Source organism: Halichoerus grypus, chromosome 6 (genome assembly GCF_964656455.1).
Source record: "Halichoerus grypus chromosome 6, mHalGry1.hap1.1, whole genome shotgun sequence".
NCBI lineage: Eukaryota > Metazoa > Chordata > Mammalia > Carnivora > Phocidae > Halichoerus > Halichoerus grypus.
Genome location: NC_135717.1, coordinates 36,969,170 through 36,986,761, shown reverse-complemented (window position 1 = coordinate 36,986,761; position 17,592 = coordinate 36,969,170). Strand labels below are relative to the sequence as shown.

The window sequence follows — 17,592 nt, the reverse complement described above, 5'->3', positions numbered from 1 at the left end:
AAAATAAATAAAATTGTAGGGATGCCTGGGTGGCTCAGTCGGTTAAGTGTCTGCCTTCGGCTCAGGTCATGATCCCAGAGTCCTGGGATCGAGTCCTGCATCAGACTCCTTGCTCAGCAGGGAGCCTGCTTCTCCCTCTGCTTATTCTCTCTCTCTCTCTCTTATGTGCTCTCTCTCTCTCTGGCAAATAAATAAAATCTTTCTAAAAATAAAATTAAAATTAAAATAAATAAATGTCTGATAGAAGTCATTGGTGAAGCCATCTGTGCCTGGGCCTCTCTTTGTGGTATTTTATTATTATTATTATTATTATTATTATTACTATTTCAATGTCTTCACTTGTCTTAGGTCTATTCAGATTTTCTATTTCTTCTTGAATCAGTTTTGGTAGTTTATGTCTTTCTAGGAATTTGTCCATTTCATCCAGCTTAACTAATTTGTTGGCCTACAGTTGTTCATAGCATTCCTTCATAAGTCCTTTTATTTCTGTAGGGTCAATAGTAATGTTCCCTCCTGTATTTCTGATTCTTCTCTTTATTTCTTGGTCAGTCTCACTAAAGATCTGCTAACTTGGTTGATGTTTTCAAAGAACCAGCTTGTAGCTTCATTGATTTCCTCTCTTATTTTTCTGTTCTCTATTTCATTAGTTTCCATTTTACTCTTTATTGCTCTAGTTTTTCTGCTTGCTTCAGGTTTAGTTTGCTCTGCTTTTTCCCAGTATCTTAAGGTTAGCTTTAGCTGCATCCTATAAGTTCTGGTGTGTTATGTTTTCATATTAATTCATCTCAAAGTAGTTTGTTGTTTTTTTTTAAATTTCCTTGGTGATCTCTTCTTTGACCCATTGGTTATTCAGGAGAGTGTTGTTTAATTTCAATTTCTTTGTCAGTTTCCAATAGTTTCCTCTGTTATTGATTTTTTCTTTATTTTTTTAAGATTTTATTTATTTATTTGACGGAGAGAGAGATAGCAAGAGCAGGAACACAAGCAGGGGTAGTGGGAGAGGGCGAAGCAGGCTTCCCGCCGAGCAGGGAGCCTGACGTGGGACTCCATCCCAGGACCCTGGGACCATGACCTGAGCCAAAGGCAGACACCTAACGACTGAGCCACCCAGGAGCCCTGATTTTTTCTTTAAATCCATTGTGGTCAGAGTACACATTTTGCGTGATTTCAGTCCTTTTAACACATATTGGGACTTGTTTTAATGACTAGCATACCGTCTGTCCTATAGAATGTTCTGTGTGTGCTTGATAAGAGTGTGTATTCTGACATTGTTGAATGGAGTGTTCTGTAGGTGTCTGTTATGTCTAGTTGGTTTATAATGTTGTGCAAATCTAGGGGTGCCTGGGTGGCTCAGCTGGTTAAGTATCTGACTTTGGCTCTGGTCATGATCTTGGGGTCCTGGGATTGGGCCCTAGATTGGGCTCCCTGATCAGCAGGGAGTCTGCTTCTGCTTCTCCCTCTGCCCCTCCCCCTGCTCATGCTCTCTCTTTCTTGCTTTCTCTTTCTCTCAAATAAATAAAATCTAAAAAAAAAAACAAATGTTGTGCAAATCTATTTCCTTGCTGATATTCTATCTAGTTGTTTTATTCATTATTGAAAATGGGGTATTGAAGTCTCCAACTATTCTTTTGAATTGCCTATTTCTTCTTTCAGTTATGTCCATTTTTGCTTCATATATTTTGGGGCTACGTTGTTAGGTGCATATATGTTTATAATTATTATATCTTCCTGAGGGATTGACCATCTTATCATTATAAATGTTCCCCTGTGTCTCTAGCAATAATTTTTGTCTTAGAGTCTGTTTTATCCAATATTAGTAGTATAGCCATTCCAGTTCACTTTTTTTTTTTTTTTTTTTTTATTTGAGAGAGAGAGTGTGACTGAGAGAGAGAGCATAAGCAGGGGCAGTGGGAGAGAGAGAAGCAGACTCCTCGCTGAGCAGGGAGCCCCACATGGGGCCCGCCCCAGGACCCCAAGATCATGACCTGAGCCAGAGGCAGACACTTAACCCACTGAGCCACCCAGGCACCCCTCCAGTTCCCTTCTGATTACTGCTTGCATGGTATATCTTTAACTATCTTTTTGTTTTTCACCTATTTGTATCTTAGACTATACATTGTGTCTCTTGTAGACAGCATGAGGTTGGATCATGTTTTCTTATCCATTTTGCAAATGTCTGCCTTTTAACTGAAAGTTTAATCCATTTACTTGTAATGTAATTACTGATAAGAAGGACTTTTGCCATTTTGCCGTTTGTTGTTTTTGTTAGTTGAATGCCTAACTATGCACTGGACCCTTCATATACATCATCATATTTTTTTTTCATCATCACATTTTTAAAAGATTTTATTTATTTATTTGAGAGAGAGAGCACAAGCAGGGGGGAGCAGCAGGCAGAGGGAGAAGCAGGCTTCCTGCTGAGCAAGGAGCCCAACGTGGGATTTGATCCCAACACTCTGGGATCATGACCCAAGTCGAAAGCAGGTGCTTAACCGACTGAGCCACCCAGGCGTCCCTCATCATTATATTTTTTATACTCATTTTATGATTACAGAATCTAAAACCTAGGAAGATGCAATTACGATCCCAGTCAGTGGTGGAGCTGAGCTATGAGCCAGCAGCTCATTAGCTCTTGTCTGGAGGTTTCCTCACTGGTCCTCTGGCCTCCACCCTCCCCCTCCCAGGGCCAATCTACACATGCAGCCAGAGGGACCCTTTAAAAATGTAACTCTGGGGGTGCCTGGGTGGCTCAGTCAGTTAAACGTCTGCCCTTGGCTCAGGTCACGATCCCAGAGTCCCAGGATCAAGCCCCATGTCAGGTTTTCTGCTCCGCAGGGAGTCTGCTTCTCCCTCTCCCTCTGATCCTTGCTCCTCTCGTGCTCTCTCTCTCTCTAATAAATAAATAAAATCTTTAAAAAATATATAAGTAAATAAATAAAAATGTAACTCTGATCATAACTGCCTTGCTGATGTTCCAGTTACTCCCACTGAAAGTCCTGACATGTTTCATAATGAGACTCTTGGTTAATGAATGCATTCAAATGCAGAGTTGTCTCCTTCCCACCCAGGTCACCTGAGATCTCAGCATTGACTTTGGTGTCATTTGCTGGCCTCTGAGCATGTTCCAGCCCAGGCCTTGGTAGAGCTAAGAGGACTTCTTGGATCATGGCCAACAACAGAGAGTTTCTGCATTTTATATACCTTTTCCCCCAGCCACACCAAACTTTACATTTTCCCCTCTTCTTCCCCTTTAGTCCATGAAGACTCTGCAGGATTTGCTTACTGACATTTATGCACTCAGGAACACCATTGAAACTCTCAGAAAGGATGTGGACAGACTGAAGGACATAGTTGACAAGGTAGACCCTCTCCAGCATCTTCTAGGCTGGCCATGCTGCTTGGACCTCAGGTGGTTGGGGTGACAGGGTACATCTAAGGAGCCTATTCTTAGTCAAAGAACACAGCTATGAGAGCAGGAGAAGGGGTTAGACATTGCCCAGCCACTTGGCCCATCCCACTAAACTCTCCATGGCTCCCACACTTCTGGGTTATGACATCATTTGTAGGTAACAGAAACCTACTTCATCATGGCTTAGGCAAAAGAAGAGAATTTAATGTCTCATTTATTAAAAAGTCCACAGTTGCCTTCAGGTACAACCAGATCTAGGTGCTCACACTCCATCAACATCTCTCTGTCAGTGATGTTTTTCTGTGGGTTGGCTTCATTCTGAGGCAGGTACTCCCTAAGACTCCAGGCTTGCATACCAACAACTTAGCAGAAAGAGAACAGCTTTTCCTATTCTCTAAAGCTCTGTCCACACTGAAATGTGGAACAAACCTAGCACAGGCATACAGGCTCTTGCCCTTGAGAGTCACAGGGACATCAACCCAGGTACATACTCACTCCTTACCATGATGTGTAAGGACACAGAATCCCTGAAGCCTGAGGTCACAGCTGGTGAGTCAGAGCTGGGCTCAGAGGCCAGGCCTCCACACCGGCAGGCTGGTATTGTGGCTGAGGTTTTACAACTTGTCCCCGGATAGCATGGTTTAGTGTATTATCCCCAATTCACAGGTCAGTGTACACATTTGATTGTCATGGCAACTGTGAGAACTTGGTCTGGGTAGCTCCCGTCTGAGAAGAAAGGGCATCACAAAACACTACAAAGAAAAAAAAAAAAACAACCAAAACACTAAAAAGATTCCTTCAACAAATCTGTTGGAGAAAACAGTGCCTCCTCAGCCTACCTCTTGGAGATTCTTAATGTACTTTTTTTTGCCCACTAAAGGCTTTGGGAAGTCCTGCACTGTAGAAGCCCATTGAATACTTTTTAAGCCCAGCATTTTCCAAACTTATTTTCCCAGGAAACCCTCTTCCACCCCTTTCCCACTCACTGGGAAACACTTGCTTTGGAATCTGTTCTTCCTTCTCCAACTCAGTCACTTAGAGCTGAGTCCTTGTCTTTGAGCTGTGGGGCAAGCAGGGCCAGGACCAGAACCTGCACCCCTGGCCCATGGACTCGGCTTACTTGACAGATGCAGCCAGAAAGAATGGATACTTTGTTCGAAGATCTGAAAGGACAGAGCAGGATGATAAGTGCACTGCAGCGGGAAGTGGTAAGAGCCTCCGCTTCCCTTCCCAGTCCCCTGACCTCCAGGCGGGGGTGCTGCGGGCAGGGAAGAGTAAGGAAGAGAACACAATCTAGAAAGGCAAGTGTGGACAAAGGAGCCACCCGAGGGCATCACCCCTCATTCTCAACCTCCTCTCCTGCCCCCCAGGTTACTCTCCAGAGCAAAATCCTCACCATCCCCAAAGCTGAGGACGTGGTGCTCTGGAGCAGCCTCCACGAGGCCATGTTCAACCCCGTGAGTGAAGGAGGAAAAGCAGGGGCAGCAGCGGAGGGTCGGGGAAGGCAGGGTGACTGCTGAGCTGGCCTGGAGCAGCCCTGGGCAGCCTCGCCCCTTTTCTGCAGGGAACTTCTGCAAGAGGAGCTGGTCCAACACAGATTGAGGATTCAGACCTGTGGCAGTTGGTGGAGCAGCTCCCAGATACTGGTCATCCTCAGACCACCGAGTACCGTGAAGCTGTTGGTCGTGTCCAGATCTCAGAGGCCATCCAGAGCCCCAGGTTACTGGAGACTATCTGGCATTATGACACCCCCAGGCAGCTACAGGAGGAGGAATATGACCAAGCTCTTCTACTCACTGGGGCCCAGGGGCCAGGGCAGCCTACGGGGCTTGAGCCCGGGTCTATGCCCACACCAGGGCCACAGCCCGAGGCCATGCCTGCTCCGGGGCCTGGTCTGACACCGGGGTTCACACTACCACCTTGGCCTCCGTTCATACCTGGGCCTGGCCCTGGACCTTGGCCTGCCCTTGGACCTGGGGCTGGCCCTGGACTTTGGCCTGCCCTCGGACCTGGGACTGCCCCCGGGCGTGCACCTGCCCCAGGGCTTCAGCCTATGCCGAGAGAATGCTGGCCTTCCCCCAGAGGCTTGTCCAGGGCTAGCACGTGGCCCTTCTGGGGCTCAGGCTCCTTGGAGCCTGCACAGTCCCAGGACTTCAGGTCCCCACCGCCAGCCAGGGAGTTTAGCTCAGCGTGGCCCCGTCCGCTGCAGTCACAGTCTGGCCAGGCAGAGGTGCACCTGCTCCCAGCTGTCTCAGAAATTGAGGAAGACTATGTATCCCAGGACGTGCCAGCCCCTCAGGACAGGGCCCCCGGGGCTGGGGCCCCCAAGGCTGGGGTCCCCAAAGAAGCACCCGCTAAGACTCCCCAGCCTGCCCTTCAGCGCCTGAAGACCACTGCAGCCATCGCGGCCGCCGCCGCAGCCTCCTACACAACGGCTGCCACCTCAGCGGCCCGGAGAGCCGAGGTTGTCGCCAAGGCTGTCAGGGACGCCCCTGCCACCAAGTTGGCCACCATAGCAACGTCCGTGGCTGCATCCGGGCCCTTAGGGGCGTTCGCAGACAGCCTGGGTGCGGGCTCTTCCCGCGGGGCCTCAGCTTTCACTGAGGACACAGAGGTGGAGGACTTGAAGGTGTTGGGTGAGGACCTCTCTCCCCTGTACCCTGCTACCAGCCTCCCTCCTGAAAGGACCCTGTCCCAGGTCATGCTGGCCGCCCAAAAGGCTGTGACCCCTGAAGACAAGAAGACGGCCGTCAGGTACTCCATGGGCCGCATAGCCCAGATGCCCATTAGACACGACTCACTGAAAGAAGAGTTTGCCCAGCTGTCATCCACCCTTCAACAGCGCTTGAATTACCTAGGTAGGCCTGGCCTGGTTCAGGCCCTCCCTCCCTGCAGCCTTCGAGAAGTCCCTCGTCTCCTTCATTGAGCTCCCCCAACAAAAGCTGTCTTAACCATTAGCCGTTCATTCCTTTGGCTTCAGCATCTGCCTCTTACTAGTCTGTTCTTTCACCACGAATGTACCGTGAGGTCTTCTCGTAGGGGAGAGGGGTGGTTAGGGTCTAACGCTGGCCCTGAAGAAGGAAAATTGCATGTCACAATGACTCTGGAAAACTCCCCTTCCACAGCCCGTACAACACAGCCCTACTGTACAATGTTTCAATAAGTCTGGATCCCACCAGAATGACCCACTGAACAGACCCCAGCTGACGTGGTCCGTGTGGGGTTAGGAGCTACTGCGGGCAAACATACGTATCCTTAAAGACCACAGAAGCTTCCTGGGTGGCAGCCGAAACGGTAGATTTATGCTCCGATTTTATGCCTTTGACGGGCAAAATGCTCGCTGAGGGGAGTGGAGGGCAGAATAGCCTAGCTGAGTAGTTTTCAACCTTGTGCTCCCCTCAGCATCCCCAGGGGGCTGCGCCCCACCCCTGGAGCTTCTGATGTGGTTGGTCTGGGCAGAGCCCAAGAATTTGCATGTCTCACTCATTCCAGCAGCTGATTCTGCTGCTGGCCGAGGGGACCCACTGTGAGGCCCATTGCCCTACGTTGTTTGAATCATTATCTTGCTTTTTTTTTTTTTGCTCCCTGCCAAGCACAGTAGTTGAATTACATCAAGTCTATAGGTGGCGTTACCCTTAATTGGCAGTGCTGTTCTACAAATCTTGGAAAGAAGACGTGGAACTTCAGCCAGCTAAATAAACTAGGCTGCTCTCAGTGAATACTGGTGCAGCTGAGAATACGATAGTAATAGATTTAAATTTAAAAGGTAAAGCCGTAATAGCCCAAATTCTACTTCTGACCAGCTGCCATTTTTGTAAGAAAACTCAAGATAGTTTGTAAACCTATCTTGGCTCAGATTTCTCCTCCCTTCCTAGGTGTGTCCTGTATGTTAGTTTTTAACCTCTTGTCGGGAACTTAATATAGGGTACTTTTTTTAACCCCTTCCTTCTTTGTTAAATCCCCCTTTCTATCTTGTGGTGAGATAATGCACTTCATATACTCTCATAAATAAGGTGCTCTGTAGTTTTGGTCAGGACCTTTTTTTTTTTTTTTGAGTTACCTCTGTTCCCAGCACGGGGCTCAAACTCATGACCCCAAGATCAAGAGTCATATGCTCTACCAACTGAGCCAGCCAGGTGCCCCAACTCAGGGTCTTTACTGAGAGGGGAGTAAATTCCAGAGAGGCCTCCCTAGGCCTGTGCTGTCTAATATGATAACCAGGAGGCACACGTGGCTATTGGGCATGTGACATGGGGCGAGGTCCAGCACAAATGTGCTCTAAGTGTGAAGCGCACATCAGATATTAAAAACAATATGAAAATATGAACATAAGATATCTCACTTCTTTTTATCCCATATTGAAATGATACTATTTTGAATATATTGGGTTAAATAAAATATCAAAATTAATTTTACCTGTTCCTTTTTTTATTTTCAAAGATTTATTTATTTTAGAGAGAGAGCACAAGTGGGGGTAGGGGCAGAGGGAGAGGGAGAGAGAGAATCTCCAGCAGACTCCTCGCTGAGCACGGAGCCCGATGGGGGGCTCAAGATGGGGGGCTCAATCTCACAACCCTGAGATCATGACCTAAACCACATCAAGAGCCGGACACTTAACTGACAGAGGCACCCAGGGCCCCCTCCTTTTTTGATTTGTTTAAAGAATGTGGCTCCTAGAAAATTTTAAATGACCTCAGAGGCCCCCAGGCTCACATTCTCTTGCTTTGGACAGTACTACTTCCAACGACTCCTTTCAGAAGCAGGTGGAGCTCTAGATGAAGCCTCTTTCCCCATCCCTGCCCCGGACAGCCACCCCCTCCTTTGCTTTCAGCTAATATGGGAGCCTCCTCCAAGCTTGGGACGACAGTGGACGTACTGCAGGAAAAGATCGGGAGCCTCCAGAGATCCAGGATAAAGGCGAGTGCCCCAGGCAGAAAGAGCTTCAGGGGATGGGCGGCTTGAGGTGGGCTGATGGCAGAGTCCCTGACCCAGGACAGCGTTTGTCTGTCCCATAGCTGAAAGGCAGCCTGGGGGAGTCAGTGGGGCCGAAGAGGCAGACCTGGCAGGTGCAGGGGTCCCAGTGGGTTGTGCCTGTGTGGTTCCCGTGGCAAGGGTCTTTGGGGGCCACCGAGGTGGCAGGCTGGAGACGCACTGGCCTGGTATACTCTTCATGCCCCTTCCCTAGCCATGGTGACCTTAGAAGCAGAGGCCTTTGTGTCCGTGTCTCCCCCTTTTAGGAGGAGGAACTCAAGAGAGTTTGGGGTCACCAGATAGAGAAGATAAAGAATCACCACATCGTGCTGGACAGGGCAGTGGAGAAGCTGCAGATTCGCTTGGATGACTTGAAGGTCTGGGGGCTTGGGTGGGCAGCTGCAGGGAGGGCTCCTCGCTTGGACATTCGGACCCTCCCTGAAGGTCTCACGGATACAGCAATGGTGGGGAATCCAGGGCCGCTGCACTGGCATTTTACTTTGTGTGAATTACACCTCAGTGGAAACAGACAAATCCCACCACCCCCACTTGCACCCCCAAATGTAGAAACAAGAGGGCCTGAGCAATGTCTGTGTTACAGACCGCTGGGTCAGCCGCCCCAGAAGGGTGCCTGGCGCACAGCAAATGCTCAAAATGTGCTGAAGGAATCAGTGAATGAATAAGAGGATTTCTTGCATCAACTGTTAGGTTCCTAACGTTTCCCCTAAGCCAGATTGTTGGTGAATTCTCAGCATCGGGGCATGGGGCGAGGTGGGGGGTGTCTTTCTGGAACGGCAGATTTGCTGACCCCACAATTGTGTAGACACAGAGCGCCTAGCTGGGGCTCACTCGGCCCAACACCCTCTCCCGTGGGCCTGGAGGGTCTGACTCAGCTGGCCTGATGACCCTGACCTGATGGTCCTCAGGACCTGTCCAGTCCGTGCCTTGTCTCAGAGGTGTCCCCGACCTTTGGAGGAGGACTCAGAGTCATTCCTAGCAGGAGGAGGTGACCTTCCCTCAGAGTATAAGAGACAAAACCCCACACAAAACCACTGGAGATGGTTTCCATGGGGGCTTCCGATTCCAAGTCAGGGGGCTATTGGTGGGAGGCACGAGGATGTAGGAGGCGCAAAGCGAAGGCTTATCTCCCCCTCCCGAGACCATGACACAGAGGAATCAGGCTACGACACACACAGGGCGCCTTTGGTGCGGACAGAACTCCTGAAAGGGGAACCAGTCGTAGCCTGAGCGAGGGTGAGGGTGCTGTGTGTGGCCAGAGGGGCGGCAGGCTTGCCGGCGCAGACTTTTGTGAATGCCGAGATTGGGAACTCCCTTGTCTCCGGCCAGCTCCAGGCCCTCCCTGTCACCTGCCCTGCGGAGAGACCGGGCTGCCCTGCGCTGCAGGGTGCCTTCCCCGACGGAGACAGGAGCCAGCGCCCGGGCACGCGTGATGTGTGCCCAGCGCTCTGGCCCGCCCTGCGCCGGGGGAGGGAGTTGCTCACTGTCTGCCTCCGAGTAGCTGTCGCTTGTCGAGGGAAACTGCAGAGGACAAGGCCTGACCAAACAGTGCCAAACAGAACAAGTCAGCCTTTGTGCTGCCTGCCCCTGTGCCAACAGGAATCCGTTGCTTATAAAAGTTAACCCTGGAAGGACCTGGAGCAGGGTTCCATATACAACCCATGTTTCATTAAATATTTCCTAAATGAATACAGACGATAAGAAATCAGCAGCCCTGTGGAGCCCTTCCCGGGGAAACGAGGGAGGGCAGACCCATCCGCCCTGGTTCTCTTGCAACATCTGGAGATGTGAAGCTCTCCCTGGATGTCTGCGAGAAACATCAGGAACACAGCAGGTGGCACAAGAAATCCTCTTATTCATTCACTGAGTCATTCAGCCCCTGCTACCAGCGTCCACTTTGCACCAGGCACCCTGCTAGTGGCTGGTGATGCTGCAGTCAGCAAGACAGACACCCTCCAGGCCCTTCGGGGGGAGGGGTCAGTGGTGTATTTGTTTATTTTTAACTGGAGTGTAATTTATACACAGTAAAATGCCCGAGTCTTAAGTCTAAGAGCTCAGTCCACGTCCGCCTGTTTGTGTAGCCATGCCCCCACCACCCAGTCAAGACGGAAATGTTTCCGTCCCCTTGGCGTGCTTCTCTGAGAGTTTCCCACCAAGAACCCAGCCAGAAAATAAGTGGGGGCCAAACTCTTTCTTACGAACCTTACGGAAAACGTGATTTGCGTTTTGCAAGGGGACAAGTGTCTTCCATAAGCCAGAGGCTGCATTCCAAAACCATTCTTGGAACAAACGGTGATATTCAGAGTTTGGGCTTCGTGCGGGAGGACACGGATAAGGTGGCCAGTGGGTACGGAGTGCTGACTCTGCCAGAATTAGCCAGAAGATGCCACTTCTTGTCTCTCCAGGCTGTGAGAGAGGCGTGGGATTAGTGCCCCCTGAAAGAGCAGGAAACCGATCCAGGCAAAGAAGCCAGTCAGGTTCACCCGGCCGGGAGGCAGCCTGGTGTTAGGGTTCAGAGCCCTGGCTGTGGGTTAGATAGGCCTGGGTTTGAATTCCGGTTCTCCCACTGACTGGGTGTATTTGTTTCCTGGGGCTACCGTAAGAAATGATCGAAAACACTAGGCACCTGTTCCATCACATTCTGGAGGCTAAAAGCCCAAAATCCAAGTGTTGGCAGGACCTTGCTCTGACGGAAGGCTCCGGGGGAGGATTCTTGCCTCTTCCAATTTCTGGTGGCTCCAGGCATTCCTTGGCTTGTGGCCACATCCGTCCAATCTCTTGTTTCCCTATTCCCTCTGTGTGTCTGTCTTCATCTCCTTATAAGGACATCCGTCGATGGATTCCAGTATGACCTCATCTTAACTAATACATCTGCAAAGACCCTATTTCCAAATAAGGCCACGTTCACAGGTTCTGGGAAGGCATGGATTTTGGGGAAGATGTTAATCAACCCAGTACACAGGTGACCCTAACAGTAGAAGTTAGAAGATCTAAGCCTAATCACTCCTCTTTATTTCTAGATTTTAACTAGAAAGAGCCAAGTGGAGATGTAAGTATTAATATTGGGCCTGATGACTCTAAAAGGTCAGGGCTCTCTGCTGATGTGGGGTTGGAGGAAGCAACCTGACTTGAGGCCCAAACAGGGCTTCCTTCCACACCTCCACTTCCCATTCTAGACCTTGGGGACCCATCTTCAGGCAAGGTGGATGTAATGGAACTTGGCATTTATTAGAATTAGGTTCAACTTCAGATAACATAATCTCTCCCCCTGCCCACAAATAACTGACTTAAACCAGGTGTAAGTGTATTTCCCATTCACATTCAAGAAACTCAGAGGTGGTTGGTCCAGAGCTGGTATAGAACTCCACGGTGTATGACTTCCATTCCCAAGCTCACCTCAAGGAACAAGATGGCTACTGGCGCTCCAGTCATTAACTCTGCATTCAAGCCGGCAGTGGAGAGGACATACTTCATTAAATATTTCTTATTTTTCCTACCTACTTCCTGCCCACTTCCATTTACACCCCAGTGGTCATACTGAGCTATAAAGGAGGGTGTGAAATGAATTCATGATTCCGGCTGCCAGGTGCCAGCTCAAAGTTTGGGGGCTCTGTTTCTAACGGTGAGAGGGAAACCAGACGTGAAGGAAGAAGCAGAAGCCTATTTCCAGCTTTGGAGAGAATGTGGCTAGGGACAAGGCTCTGGGGACATGGCTCAGAAGGTGTGAGGCTCTGAGGCTCTTCCCAAGCAGGTTAGCCGCTGCCCCTGTCACAGGGAGGGTCCGGAAGGTGGAGAGCGGGCAGAGTTAACGGACGGAGCTGGTTCTTTGTGGAGTGAGGGGGTGGGATATGAGAGTTTCCCCCCAACACTGGGGCACAGCATGTGCGCCATGTTAGTGCTTGGTGGATAAATAGACTCCAGTTCTCACCGGGACCCCATTACAGATAAGAGCTGAACTTGCCTCAAACTTCCAGGGAACCAAAGTGTTAGCATTGGTTTACATTTTCCTTCCTCAAGTCTGCCCCCCTCCCCCCGTGCCACCAAGTTCCTACGATGCCACCTCTGAGGGGACATCTTGTCCCAAGGCTCACGTTCCTTCCCTTCTGATCTGGGCATCTGGAATCCACACCTTTGGACGTGCCCACCCTACCTGCTAGCCACCTGGCCCCATTGTCCCTTCCCAGCAGTGTGGCAGGTGTGGACGTGGGAGGAAGACGTTATTTCCAAGGTATCCAGGGATGGGGAACATGCCATTTTCTTCTGTTCTTAGATTGTCCATGCTCAAATTAAAAACCTTGAAATGCACAAGGTGGACAAAAGTGTGATGGAGCAGGAGTTGAAAGAGGTGAGTGGGGGTGCCTGGGTGGCTCAGTTGGTTAAGCGTCTGCCTCCAGCTCAGGTCATGATCCCAGGGTCCTGGGATCGAGCCCCGCATCAGGCTCCCTGCTCAGTAGGGAGTCTGCTTCTCCCTCTGCCCCTTCCCCCCTCATGTTTGAGCTCATGCTTGCACTCGTACACAGTCTCTCTCTCTCTCTTTCTCTCTCTCTCAAAGAAAATCTTAAAAAAAAAAAAAAAGGAAAGAAAGAAAGAGATGAGTGAGCAGTTTCCTCTCTCCTCCCGCCTGTGCATCCTGAGCCCAGCTCTCCCACCCAGGGGAATGGAGTCATCCAGCCAAGACAAAAACCAGGCAGAGAACCTCCCACAGTTTCCTTCCATCTTTCTCATATAGAAAGGCTAGGGAAGCTTCCCCAAAGTTGTCCTGTCAACTCCTATTTTCAGTGACTCAGGATTAATGACAATTTATTATGTGAACTTAAAAATCATGCACCAGCTTCTCCATCCACAGGAAGACCTTGGCTTAGACATGACAGTCGTGTTTGAGCCAGTTAGACCCCAAGGTTGAATTTAAACCAAGGCCGGGCATTCAGGGTCCCGGACTAAAAAACACAGACCAGAGTGGTCGGATCCCCCAACTTCCTCCTGCTCCCACCCCAGCATCCCTGGCTCCCTGAGTCCCCTGTGTCTCTAGAAAGCCGACAGGAGCACCCTGGCAAGCAAGGCAAGCCGGGCCGACCTGGAGACAGTGGTGACAGAGCTGAACGAGATGATTCAGGGCATGCTCTTCAGGGTCGTGACCCATGAGGATGACTGGAAGAAAGCTCTGGAGCAGCTGAGCAAGGACCTGAGCACCAAGGTGAGTACCCCATAGCAGCCATCACCTGCTGCGTAACAAGTAGCCCTGAAATGTGACACCTTGAAACGACAAGTGCTCAGAGTTGCCGAGGGCCAGGAATTGGGGAGCAGCTTAGCTGAGGGACTCAGATTCTCCCGTGAGGCTGCAGTCAAGAGGCCATCCAGGGCTTCAGCCCACTGAAGTGCCATTTCCAAGATGGCACCCTCCTGTGGCTGTCAGCAAGACACCGTACTTCCTTGCCACTCAGACTTCTCCTCAAGTCTGCCTGAGTGGCATCACAACATGGTAGCCTACTTCCCCAGAGCGAGTGACCCAGGAGAGCCCTATGGGAGCTGTGTATTGTCTTCTAGGACAGCCACACCGCATCATTTCCGTAGCATCCTGTGGTTCCACAGGCCAGCCCTACTCCGTGTGAGAGGGTGTGAGGACCGAGAGGTCTGGGCCAGGAGCACCTTGGAGGCTGACTACCATAACTCTCCTGCCTGGCCCAGCAAAGGGGCATGGCAGGGTGGCGGTGGGGGGCGGGGGAGATCTGCTGATCATTTATTTCTTCTTCTGTCATTTACTGACCACCTGTGATAAGCCAGACTCTGGAGAAATGTTGATAATGAGTCCCAGCCCCTGCCTTGATCAGGACTGTCCAGTAGAGAGACAGCAACAGTCAAACCAACAATGACAGTGCTGTGCAGCTCCTGAAGTTTGGGTTCAGAGTCCAGCAGCCCTGGGTGCAAGTCCCAGCTCCCCCTGAGCGGCCATGGGCCCCAAGTGGTATGACCTCCCTGAGCCTCAGCTTCCTCCTCCGCAAAACGAGGATTTGTTCGTTCATCAACTGTGCAGTGGGCACCTACAGTGGATGTAATGACAAGCAAAACAGATACGGACGTGTTTCTCTCAGGGACACGTTCCTCATAAAAGTCACACAGATCACTGCGGAATCGCAGCCTGAGTGAGTCCAGTCATCTACAGAAAACTGACCTACTTTTCTTCAATAATTCAATGATGGGGTGGGGAAAAGAGTGGAGACAGAGACTGTTCTAGATTACAAGTGTCTCCAGAGACAAAACAACCAAACGCAGCTCATGAGGAGACCTGGCTTGTGTCCTGGTTCAGTTGCGCCAACTCTACACATGGGCTGGGAATTGGTGCAAAGTCAGGAATTCCTGTTCGTGTGTTCGGTGTCCTGAGGGCGTTGCGGTCACGTAAGAAAATGTCCTCATGGTGGGGGGGGCGTGGGGGGGCGCAGTTGGTGGAGGCTCTGACTCTTGGTTTCAGCTCAGGTCGTGATCTCAGGGTCGTGAGATCGAGCCCCTCGTCGGGCTTCATGCTCAGCGCAGGGTCAGCTTGAGATTCTCTCTCTCCCTCTGCCCCTCCCCATCTCAAAAATAAATAAATAAAGCTTAAAAAAAAAAAAAGAAAAAGAAAATGTCCTCATGAGTACTACGGTATTTATGAGTGAGGTATCATGGTCTTTCCGTTTTAGAGAAAGAGAACACACGGGGAGGTGGGGGAGGGAGAGAGAATCTCAAGCAGGCTCCACACCCAGCTGGTTAACCTTTAACCATTTTAAAATGACTAAATCGGTGGCATTTTGTACATTTACAGTGTTGTGTAAGCACTACCTCTGTCTGGTGGTAAGACACTATCATCTCCCCAAAAAGAAGCCCATACCCATTTAGGCAGCACCCCCCCCCAGCCCCTGGGAACCACTGGGCTTCTTTCTGTCTCTGTGGGTTTGCCTATTCTAGACATTTCATATAAATGGAATCATACAAACTGTGACCTTCTGTGATTGGCTTCTGGCACTTAGCATCATATTTTCAAGGTTCATTTATGGATCAGATCTCCATTCTTTTTTATAGCTGAATACTAATTCCATCGACAAGATAGACCACATTCTGTTTATTCATTCATCTGTTGATGGACACTTGGGTTGTTTCCACCTTTGACTATTATGAATAATGGTGCTGTGAACATACATGTACACATTTTTGTTTGAATGCCTGTTGTTAGTTCTTTTGGGTAGATAGCCAGGAGTGGAATTGCTGGGTCATATGGTAATCCTCTGTTTAACTTTTTATAGGTAGGGGTGATATATCATGTCTGCAATTCACTCTGAAATGATTCAGAAAATGAACGGATACACATATGTACAGATAAAGAAAATGTGGTAAAATGTTAAAAGTTGATTAAATGGATGTCCAAGTGTCCTTTGGACTATTCTTGCAACTTTTCTGTAGATTTAAAAGTTTTCAAAATAGGAAGCTGGGGGAAAGAGTCTTCTTGGGGTGCTGTGCACTTTGTGTCACCTTGGGTCGGCAGGTAGGTCATGCTGGCCGGTGGTCCCTTCAGTGGTGAAGCAGATTCATCAGAGCCCAGCGATGCTAGGCTGATGTCATCACTGTAAAGGTACATTCCCGCCTTATAAGCAGCAAGTGATTTGGGGGTGACCCTTTGGCACCCTGGAAATGTCTGTTGCCTCATTGGCCATTCTCCTAGTGGTTTCCTCATAAATTGAGAATTGTTTCCTGAACTGGTTATTTCATGGTTGCAAAATGGTGAGTTCTCTAATCTTAGCACTGCTTCTCCATTTACCAGCTGGAAATCCATAAAGAAGAGCTCTCACTCATCAGCTTGAGCCAATTACCCTGAAATATGGTTCTTGCAGGAAAGACAAGAACAATGATGAGCTATTTCCTTTAATTACCGGTGTTCAGGAATGGTATCACTGCTAAAGACACCTCCAATATATGGTGGCAAATGGAGGTTTCTGGGTTTTTTTGTTTTTTTTTTTTTAATTTCTTTTTGTGAATGTCACTGTGAATCATGGGTTTTAATGTATTCAATTCGCTCAATCAGTTAAGTTACTATTTCTTTTGTCACTTACATGTTCTCATCTTTGGTCTGTGAGCTGGCTTCTGAGCCCTTTGACTTGACCCTCTGTCTCAGAAAGCGGTCTTGGTTCCTTAAAGGACAAAATGTTCCAGGCTCATCTTCAACATTCCCTTCCTCAGACCTGATTCAGTCATTTCTCTACAGAGTCTCGGTTCCTGTTAGTGGGGAGTGGTGTTTAGAGACCAAACTGTGGGCACTGGAAGGAACACTTTAAACTACACCCAACAGGGGCGCCTGGGTGGCTCAGTCGTTACGCGTCTGCCTTCGGCTCAGGTCATGATCCTGGGGTCCTGGGATCGAGCCCCGTGTCGGGCTCCCTGCTCTGCGGGAGGCCTGCGTCTCCCTCTCCCATTCCCCCTGCTTGTGTTCCTGCTCTCTCTGTGTTTCTCTCTGTCAAATAAATAAATAAAATCTTAAAAAAAAAAAAAAAGGGGCGCCTGGGTGGCTCAGTTGGTTAAGCGACAGCCTTCGGCTCGGGTCATGATCCCGGAGTCCTGGGATAGAGTCCCACATCGGGCTCCCTGCTCGGCGGGGAGTCTGCTTCTCCCTCTAACCCTACCCCCTCTTGCGCTCTCTCTCACTCTCTCTCTCTCTCTCAAATAAATAAATTAAAAAAAAAAAAATCTTTATAAAAAAAAAGGAACATGTAAACTACGCCCAACATGGGGTTTGCACTCATGACCCCAAGATCAAGAGTCACATGCTGGATTTAAAAATTCACGAGTCCCACTGTGAAAACCAGTCTGGCAGTTTCTCAAAAAGGTAAACATAGGGTCACCATACAACTCAGCACTTCCAGGCCCAGGTGTGTACCCAAGAGAAATGAAAATGGGTCCACACAAAAACTTGTACACAAATGTTCATAGCAGCATTACTCATAATAGCCAAAAAGTGGAAGCAACCCAAATGTCCATCAACAGATGGATGGATAAACAAATTGTGGTCTATCCATCCACAAATTGTGGTGGAATATTATTCAAACCATAAGAAGAAATGAAGCTCAGATTCATGCTGCCACCTGGGTGACCCTTGCAGACATGATGCTGAGTGAGAGAAACCAGACACCGAAGGCCATGGATTGTGTGATTCCATTTATATGAAATGTCCA

The 17,592-nt window shown here is 49.3% G+C and overlaps 1 protein-coding gene across 1 annotated transcript in view; it reads left to right on the top strand.

Annotated features, from left to right (window-relative positions):
* The window catches only part of C6H16orf96 (chromosome 6 C16orf96 homolog), a 48,309-nt gene that overhangs the window by 18,984 nt on the left and 11,733 nt on the right, over positions 1-17,592 (top strand). Inside the window, exons 3-10 of the mRNA XM_036091122.2 lie at positions 3,255-3,359; positions 4,537-4,617; positions 4,780-4,866; positions 4,974-6,267; positions 8,241-8,326; positions 8,647-8,757; positions 12,669-12,743; positions 13,428-13,592. Of these exons, the coding sequence (XP_035947015.1) occupies positions 3,255-3,359; positions 4,537-4,617; positions 4,780-4,866; positions 4,974-6,267; positions 8,241-8,326; positions 8,647-8,757; positions 12,669-12,743; positions 13,428-13,592 (2,004 nt within the window). The remainder of the gene's footprint in view (positions 1-3,254; positions 3,360-4,536; positions 4,618-4,779; positions 4,867-4,973; positions 6,268-8,240; positions 8,327-8,646; positions 8,758-12,668; positions 12,744-13,427; positions 13,593-17,592) is intronic.